This window comes from Nicotiana tabacum, chromosome 3 (assembly GCF_000715075.1).
Source record: "Nicotiana tabacum cultivar K326 chromosome 3, ASM71507v2, whole genome shotgun sequence".
NCBI lineage: Eukaryota > Viridiplantae > Streptophyta > Magnoliopsida > Solanales > Solanaceae > Nicotiana > Nicotiana tabacum.
The window spans coordinates 144103186-144113416 of NC_134082.1; the positions used below are offsets into that span (position 1 = coordinate 144103186).

The 10231-nt window shown below is 34.3% G+C and overlaps 1 protein-coding gene across 1 annotated transcript; it reads right to left on the reverse strand.

Moving 5' to 3' along the window:
* Positions 1-1334: 1334 nt before the first annotated feature.
* On the reverse strand, positions 1335-4464 carry LOC107779929 (GDSL esterase/lipase At5g33370-like). Its single transcript, XM_016600432.2, has 5 exons — positions 4135-4464; positions 3752-3903; positions 3434-3661; positions 2441-2690; positions 1335-1797 (listed from the first exon to the last, which is right to left on the reverse strand). Exons 1-5 carry the CDS (start codon positions 4391-4393, stop codon positions 1568-1570), a joined length of 1119 nt encoding a protein of 372 aa, XP_016455918.2. The 5' UTR covers positions 4394-4464; the 3' UTR covers positions 1335-1567.
* Positions 4465-10231: the final 5767 nt, after the last annotated feature.

The following is a 10231-nucleotide window of genomic DNA, read 5'->3' on the forward strand; positions in this document are numbered from 1 at the left end:
TAAAACTGGAGAACTGTTTTCATTTGTGTTTACCGCTTAACGACTTACAGGTTTAAAATCAGTAGGCAAACTGATTAGGACCTTACTGTCGAGTTTATAAAAAATAAAGTTGCATATTTTTGTGCATTGACATCCACTTAGATATCTTGTCTAGGTCTTTTCTCTAATAAAAACTGCTCGTGTTTGTGTTTTAGACGTGTTGCTTATGTGCATTACTTGTAGAGGTAAACCTGGGCCTCTTAACTGCATCTTTCTACATTTATTTGTTAAGTCCTATGTGTTCTTGCCTGTCGCCTAGAATTTTTTTTTAAAACACCTTAGGGGTTGTCTAGAACTGCCTAGATTTAGAGGTCCTAAACTCCTTCGGGATCACAAGGAAGGGACGGGTAACATCACGCTTAGAGTTCGTTAAATAAAAACTCGCTTGATAACCACTAAGGGGTAGGGTAATGGGTAGAAAGGGATATGATGATTACACGCTAATGTCACGTGTAGCCCCTCATTGAGTAGTGTTTACCGGGCATTGCGTGGGGTGATCCTGTAAGCTAACCAACCTAGGACCCCTCATTCCCATATTCCCTTTGCTTAAACTTTACTCTTCTGTATGTACACAGTTTGTTCAAGTCTTTCCTTTGTCTCATTATTTGAGTCATGTAATGTCCAAAACCTGCTCTTATTTGTAATTATGTGTTTAAACTATTTATTTGTTAAAGGACTAGTTCATAAGTATAAGTTCGGCCGGGACCCACCGTTGTGGACCGAGAGGGGTGCCTAACACCTTTCCCTCAAGGTTATTTCGAGTCATTACCCTAAATCTCCGGTAATGCAAACTAGTCTAAGAGTTAATCGCTCTAGGTGCAACGCACCATAATCCGTTAGGTGGCGACTCTCCAAATACCCAAATCCCAAAAGGTAATGAGTTATTACCCCCATGAACGTCGGAACCCGGACTTTCTCCGCAAGAGGAAAAAGGGGGGCGTTACAGTGTCCATGTCACCAAAATGTCAGTGCCACATGGTATTGAGTGTCTACCTTGAACTGTTCTAACGGAGGAGGGGTATATTTTGAATCACTTGAATAACGTTAGGGACATTTTTAGACGGATAGTAACGGAGGGAAAAGTTGATTCATTTCGCATAATAGAGGGACATATTTGAACGGCCAAAGCAATACAAACGCATCTTACATGGTTAGGCATCAAGAATTAGTACTCCTGTTTTAGTGCTTTGAATAGAGAACTTCACTATTTCAAACATTATTGGTTTATTAGCCCTAGACTAGAAACACAGAACAAGCATTCAATAGTTAACAAGAAAACAAAGCAGAAAGAGATTGAATAGTATAATAGACCAAATATATGTGCTGCTTTTGTCGAGTATATTTTCAGTAACAATGGCTTTTACAATACAAATGGCTATGTATTATTTTTCCAAAAAGAACAAAATAATCTACTGTATTCTTTCTTTTTTTGGGTAGGCCAAAATCAACATTGTTGACAATTGTGTGAAATACTACTACGTTGCGTAATCCCTCTGTGCGAACTAGCTGCTGCCTTTTATTTAACAATTCACAGCTGAATACTAGCCAATGTACTGAAGTTGACGGGTGTGACAAATTCCTGTCCAGTTGCATAAAGAAGAGACAAAGCTGCCATTTCAGATGCTTTCTGAGTTGGGTGAAACCAATCCCAGAACAGGTATTTGTCGCGCTTCTCGCAAAGATCAGATTTTGGAGTACATTTACTGTTTCCTCCGAAAGGTCCTGTCCCACAGCAGGCTGATTCAACTTCTTCAAAACCTACTCCATCACAAGTAAACAATTAGTACTCAATTTTAAATGTATTGACGCACACACACATTAAGAAATTTGTTTAATGGTACTAGCTAATTATAAAGATTGTTTGACTAAAATAACCTTTTATCTCTAATTAAAAGAGTAAGAATTGTTGAGAGACTTTTTTAAAAAAAAAAATTATGGATTATTTATAGGAGCAACAGTAGATTGAAACAATAATTAATGCCTTCTTAATTTTCTAAAGTAACACTTGTTTGGACCGAAGTTATGTGGCTAAAATGACATTTAAAATGAAGATAATAATATTCTTATCTCTAGTTTTCAAGGATTAATAGGATATTCTTATCTCTGAGTGACCGTTTTTTGATATTGATCACAATAAAATACAGTTGAATTTTTGTGAGTGAAAACTTTTTTTTCTTCTTATTTATAAAGCTAACGCACCCGCAGTGGGTGCTTGCTTGTGAGTGAAAACTTAAAACACTTTTAACATCTGTTTTCCAAATATCTTCATGTTCAAACATCAACCGATTGATTCAAGTCCAAACGGGGATGAACCAACTCAGTTTACCAAATTAGGGTATATTCACAAGTTTGCACCCACTTATTCCTTGATTTAATCTGAAATAGTTATATCAATAATTACCTGATGCAACTGCATTATCAATGACACCCTTGGTCATCAAGTAAGAATTTCCAAGTGAAAATTTCACTCCTGGATTTTTTGAGCTGAAATTTTGCAGCAAGCTGAGTGTTGTATTATAAAATGATTGAGCAAAATCATTAAGTGTCTCATTACAGGCTCCACCAGGTGTTACACTACGTATAGCCGGACAGCATCCAATCGTTGGAATGCTCACAATTCCAAATTTCCTTGCACCTAGATTATATAAATTCTGCATTTAAATTAACCAAAAAAAAATCTTTAACTTTTTATAGTACAAGGACATAGAAGACTATATAATACTCCCTCCGGTTCACAATAAGTAATCAATTTGTTTTGGGCACGCCCATTGAGAAAAATACTAAATTCTAGACAAAATAGTTAGTGTGACTAAACTACCCTTAATTAAATATTGCAGCATAATTTAATGTGAGGAGTAAAATACTTTTTAGGGATACGTACATAAGGGTAATTTTGAAAAAAATAAATTGAATATTTTCTTGATTATATAAATGGACATTTATTTTGGACCAAAATAAAAAAATAAATTGATCACTTATTGTGGACCGGAGGAGTACTGCAGTTAATGAGGAAATACGAAACAAAAAAACTTACCCAAACTAAATCGATTTAGCTGCTGTGTTTGGTGCATGCGATAGGAAGTTATTTTCCTGAGAAAATATTCTAAGGAAAATATTTTTCTTAAAATATAAATTTTTGGTAGCTAAGCACCAAAATAACTTTCTCATATAAAATATTTTACCAAAAATGACTTCTGTCGCGTCACAGTATTTTAACAAGTGATTCTATATATCTAAATGGGGAGTAGGAAAAAGCAAGTTAATGGAGGTTGCATTCAAGAATATTCTTGTTTGATTTTTCCAAGAGAAACTCCTAAAATGCTACAGTATGTCGGAAAAAAGGAAGATTAATCCAAGATTTAAGAGATAGGAAAGAACATAGTAATATTTTAACCTGTAAATGGTTGGCAAAGGTATCACTGAGATCAGTAATGAGTTCAGGTGCAGATATATTGTAGTTGTAACGGAATTGGTCGAAGAAATCATTGCTTCCCACACTTATAAGGTAGAAGGCATTTGCAACCAGCTTTGAAGCTATGTCATCATCTCCATATATTTCGGTGATGTTCTCGCATACACTTTGGAATTGTTCTATTTGTTGAGTAAGCGATACTACATGATGCTGCAACACTCAAAATTATGCATATATATTAAATATCATCTGAATATATAAATGCAGATAAAAAAAAGAAGAGTAATATTGAGATCTCACAAATCCAGGATTTCCAGTATCATCAAGAATGCCAGATCCTCCTGATGCAAAGTTGACACCACGAAGTATGCTACTCTTAAATGTTGTTGACGTTTCCTGAACTAAGGCGTAAAAGGCTGGCGGGCTTTCCGTATAATTACCCAAGTGCGTCGCTAAACAATCAATCATTTAATTTCTTGTTAGATCTGCCTACGCTACGTACGTATATAGTTAATAATTCAAAATACTTATAAAATGATACTAGTCCAAAAAAACATCTTTAACTATTCAAGTAATAATACTGTCACATAAAATGAAATAAACTGAGTATAGAAGAGTCGCATAATCATTGTTATAGTGAGAGCTGATCATTTTAGAAAGGAAATACTAGTGAATATATATACCAATGATGTCCGCAGGGTTATAGCCATTGCTAAACCTTCCTGTAGCAATGTGGTGTGGGTAATCAATTCCGTAGTAAGGATTGTTAGCTGTAGCAAGACTGCCATTTACATAATTATTAGTTCCAACGTCTACAGTTGAATCGCCAAATATAAAAATAGCTGGTACATCTGCTATGACCAACTTTAATGACCAAATAACAACAGCATGTAACAGCAAAATCTTAACCCTATGCAAGAGAAGATCCCCTAGCTTCCCCATGTATGAGAGTTTAAATTTTCTCGAGGTATTCTCCTTTTTGTTTCACTCAGTTCGAGTAGTTGCTGCATCTACATATCATTTCTGACCTTATTTATAATTACGTCTGGAAAAATAGACATGAGCAAAAGGTTAAAAAATGCTGTGTTCAACATGGAAAGAATCTTATGATGATATCATCATCAACCCTAGGCCAGTTGGTTTAATTACCTCGCTAATATTTACTTGTGTACTCCTAATAATTACTATAACTCATAGAATATAATATTATTATACTATGAGTATATATATTTCAATTACTTTTATATAACAAAAAGATATATACTAGTAAGTAAAATTCAATAATCATAAGTAACCCAATATTTTTCGTAAAAGATAACTTCTGCTATACCAAACATACTCAATGAAAATTCATTTTTGGACCAGTGTATTTAAAAAGGTAAATAATCAAGATACCCCTGTCATTCCTTCATAAACAGTTGAAAAAGACAACAAACCAGCATAGGGATATTAGTTGGATGAATATGGACAACATGTGACGTATTAATATGTACACAAAATAAAGAAGATCCGTCTAGAGTTGATTGACGTCGCGACGACATGAAAAAATGGAGTTATTAGTTACGTTGTCTGAACGAGATCGCTTCTAGTTAAAAACTATGTACATCCTTTTCAGTTTTACTAAGAGTATATGTCCTTTCTAGCTAATCATGTCCAGAATATCTACTTATAGAATATCCTTGACACATTGCATCTTTTATTTTATTTTCTTAAAGCCACTAAACGCATGCATGCTTGTGCCAAATTATGTGAAGTTAAGATCCGTTTTTTCATCATTATTTATACTTTAAGTCAAAAGAAAAATGGTTCAATTGTCCATGGCCAAATATGAAAATCTAATACATATCAGGACGGTAGTCGGTAGATAGAAAAAACAAGCGTAACACTAAGATTTACGTGCACTCCAGTAATATAATGTTGATGAATATTGCTAATAAATTTCACAATCTTATATATCATAAAAACATGATCAATGTTCGAAAGGAATAAGATGCATAATTAATGCGATTTACAATATTATGAAAATTAGAGGTGAAAATGTTAACTAACTAGATTTTCTCAAAGACTACATTATTTTTCTTCTAAAATGAAGTATTTTCCGTGCCTTGATGTGGTACCTTTTTAAATAAGACAAATGAGATATTAACATGTTCAAATTGTGATCTTCTTAACAATTATGAACAATCTCCATTCTTGAATTGGTTGCTCCACCCACTCTTGCTATGGATTAATGTGTTTAGCTGAAAATGCATATGATAGTTGAGCATATATCGAATGCCGCTTTCTTCTCCATCTCCTTAATTTATAGTAGTATTATTTTACATTTTAAATCAATCAATTAAATCTTTTGATTAAAGTCTCTTATTGAATATTTAAAAATTTATCTATTAACATAATACAAATCGTAAAGTGAATTTTTATGTCTTTCTTGGTAGTAATATGATTCTGAAAAGTACTTTATAGAAAGATTAGTCAAAATTCAATTTATTTCTTTCATGCTAACAAATATAATTTTTCCATTTAAAGCTATTACGATCTTAAAATGTTTTTTTTTCTTCTGAAACTCCATTTGAAAGAACTCATTTCATAATGAGCAACTTTGGAAGTTTGACATCAGTCCTAAACTCCTCCGCTAATTTCCATATTTTCATTTTACACCCCCTTATTGACATGGCATAATACTTTTAAGACTACAAGGTTCAAAATATATTTTTTATATAATATACTACACATATTTAATTTAAAATTATAAAATTCAAAAAAAATTATATTCTTGTTGAAATTAAAATTGCGTCAAGAAAATATTTGAGATCGAAAAATATTGCAACAATCGTAGTATTTTATTGAGTGTTACAATCTCTATGAATTCGCAGATTCTTCTTTCCAATAGTAAATAAAAGAGTCTTCGAGCTTAATCTAAAATTTTATTTTATTTTAATCCAAATGCTTGAGGTTGGATCTTGATCTGGACGTATTTTTAATCCAAGGGCTTGCAGCTTGTTCTTGAATCTTCGTCTTGATCTTTTAATCCTTAAAACACTTGAATGCTTGTAGCTTTTAGAGATATCTACAGCGTTTGATCCATGAGTTATCTCTTGGTTCTTGTTATAACTTCTGGTGTCCTTTTTGAGTTATGAAGACCCATATTTATAGTTGTGGGAGGGAAGAGTTGTGATGAGAATAAATTCTTTCCGACCAATCAGACTGAAGCGTGACAAGACCGCATTTGATTGGCCAGAACATGTCACTTGCACATGTGGCGCGGTTTCATTGGCCTTTTAATTTAACTTGGCATGCGTTGTCATTTTGACACGTGGCATGATCTTATTGGCTCTTCCGTTTGACTTGGCGTGTCACGTCATTTGACACATGATACCAAACTGGGCCTCTAGGAATATGACATATTGGGCATAATGAAGTGAGCTCATCATTTGCTACCAACTAAATGGGTTAGACCAGTCAATAATTATTGGACTTAAGTAATTAATCCAATTATATTAGCCTATAATATTTTTTTGGACCAAAATATATTAATTGAGATCAAATTCAAATGTTTTTTGAATTTAAATTCAATAAAAATTTAATTGCCTACAAATACCCTCTACTTCAAGAGTTGTCTAATTTTAAAGATGATGCTTGAAGTACAATTGAAGCAACAATTTTGTTTTTTGACATCACATGACAGAGCCCGAAAAGATTTAATAGCCTAAAATTTCCCAAAAGTCTTAAATATTGAACTTTCAAAACTTTAATCACGTAAAATGTCCAATTGCCTTCTTTTGTTCCTTCGACATTCACTTTTTTTTTTGAATTTTGTGGCACGTGTTTTGGCAAACTTCCACACGTAAGTCCAATATTAAATTTGATTATCAACTAAAATGATGGCCCATTCTATGATAATAAATCATATTATATCCCTTCTAGTCCTCTTGCCCATATTAGATATTTGTACCAGCTAAGCTCATCACATACAGAAGTTTGAATCCTTCTAGGAAACAAAGCAAACAAACTGACTTCACGTGGAAGTCTGATATGATCACCGCCTCACCGGTGATCTTTTCTGATTAGAAGAATAATTCTTACACGGAGTTCGATTACAACCATCTCACGTCGGTATTTATTTTCCCACATCCACCTTTTGATAGCTATAAATACCATACGCTCTTCATTTCATTAGTATCAATTTCAGCTTTTGCAAATTGCTTTGAGTCTATCTTTGATGATTTGAAGGCATTGACGCGAAAGTAATTTCTTTTTCTTTTCCTATGCTTTCTTCCTTTTTTACTCTGTTGTCTCCTTTTTTTAGAAGTAACTTCGTCAAACTACGAAGTACTTTAAAAGTTTGAGATGAAGACCTTTAAAAGTTCGCGATGAATAGTACCTTTAAAATTGTCACGACTCAAAATCCATAATAGGTCGTGATAGCGCCTAACACGGCTGCCAGACAAGTCAACGTTGATTTATCAGTTTAATTACTCATTTTATTACTTTGAAATCACAATTTCCATTAATTAAATAGTACCAAATAGAATTTACAGGGTGAAATACTAAAAATTCCATGAATCATCATGCTAAACCTCTAGCAGAAACCCTCAAAGCCTAGTGTCACAAGTAGATGGGCATTTTTCTAAGGAATATACAATAAATATACATCATCCGTCCCGAATGTAATAAGACAGAATAAAAATAGACAATACAATGGAGACTCGGTGGACTGCGGTGCGTAGTATGGAGTGCAGCTCACATAAAGTCTCCTCAACCGGTGTGCCTACGCGCCAAGATGATCATCAAATGACCTGTCAGATCCTGCACATTTAGTGTAGAAATGCAACATGAGTACGTAAATTAACGCGTACCTAGTATGTATCAAGCTTAACCCCAAAGAAGTAGTGACGAAGGGGCCAACATCGACACTTACTATAGGTCCAATATAGCAATATAATAAAACATAAGCAGATATGAAGCATACGGCAAAGATAGGGTAAATATGTAAGTTACATAATCTTTCGATTATTTTCTTTAAAGCATAAATTTATCGATCATGTATCCTGCCTTAATATCTCATAAATATGCCAAGTGTCAATACCAATTAAGTAAGAAATACCATAAAATGTTGGGTATCAGTGAAAGGTTTATCTCATGAATATTCGAACTACTAGCGATATTGATGATAGGCTATAATTACGTATTTTAGTCGATTATTACATTCCAATTCACTGCACTTTAATTGAGTTTGAGCTTTAATCACTAGCGTTTTGCACTAATTGTGTGTTTTATGCCTTGTGGGAGTAATTCCGAGCTATGTAGATGTTATGGAATGAATTCAAGTGATTTAGAGCTTTGAAGTCTGAGTAAAAACCTAAGGAATTAAGTTGGGATCGTGTTCGGGGATCAACGGATGATAGTTAAGAACGAACGAAGAATCGAGTACGCATATTGCACACTGTCTAGTAAAATGCACATAATTTTTCGCTTAGAACTTCATTTGGGCTCCACAATATATGGTTGGAAATTTAATTCAAAGGACTACAACTTTCATGCTTTATATTTTTCCAAATTCCGAATAGTACAGGGTGAAAATTTCGTGACAAGTGTAGGGCCGCGCACAGATCCACGGGCGCGAACAGCACACTATGCAAAATCCACGGCTAAATCCACAGTTGAATCCCCGGCCACGGACGTCCTGACCTGGAAAAGTGTCCCTTTTCACGTATGAGAAGGTATAATTATTTGGGCCCGACCATACTTGGTATATATACATGGAAAAACGGTATTTTGAGCACCTTTGACATACTTTTGACATAATTTAGACCTAAGGAGGCTAAGGAGACCGGGGATTCGACCGAAGGAAGCAAGAACACATTAGGAGCAAGGCGGAGAATTCTTCTACAAGTTTCTCACTTCTCTTCCTATTTCTATTATTGGTTATGAATTCTAGTATTGTATTTTTGCATACTATTATGAATAGCTAATTTATTATCTAGGGTTTTGATGGAACCTTTTGGAGGATGAATTCTTGTTATGTTTTTATATAATTGAGTCATTGGATTTATCTACTTGTTCAACTACGTGTTTGTTGTTATTGATTGAATGATCATCTATTGACTGTGTCTATTTAGTGTGTATTACTCGAAAGAGAGTACATATTTAGGTAGTTGTTGAATAACATCACTCGTAACATATGTAAGAGATCAATACGGAGGGTTTAAAGGTGTGATTAGAGATAACGAAACCTTGGTGCGATCATAGTGTGACGACCCGACCGGTCGTCTTAAGAATTAATGCCCCGATCCCCTATTAACTACTTTCCCTAAGTTTAATTCTACTATTTTGATTTGCCGGGATGTTCGGTGTCAAGTTTCGGAGAGTTTTGGGGCACTTAATCCCTAAATGATAGCTTAAGTGTTAGAAAGTTGACTGTAGTCGGAACAATGTAAAGACGGCCTCGGAATGGAAATCTGATGGTTCTGTTAGCTCCGTTAGGTGATTTTGGGCTTAGGGGCGTGTTCGGATTGTGTTTTGGAGGTCCATAGCTAATTTAGGCTTGAAATGCCGAAAGTTGAATTTTTTAAGTTTCCGGTCCGATAGTGAGATTTTGATCCGAGGGTCGGAATGGAATTCCGAAAAATGGAGTAGCTCTGTAGTATTGAATGTGATGTGTATGCAAAATTTCAGGTCATTCGGACGAGGTTTGATGGATTTTTTTATCGAAAGCGTATTTTGAGAATTTTGGAATTCTTAGGCTTGAATCCATGGTTAATTCGAGGTTTCGAAGTTGTT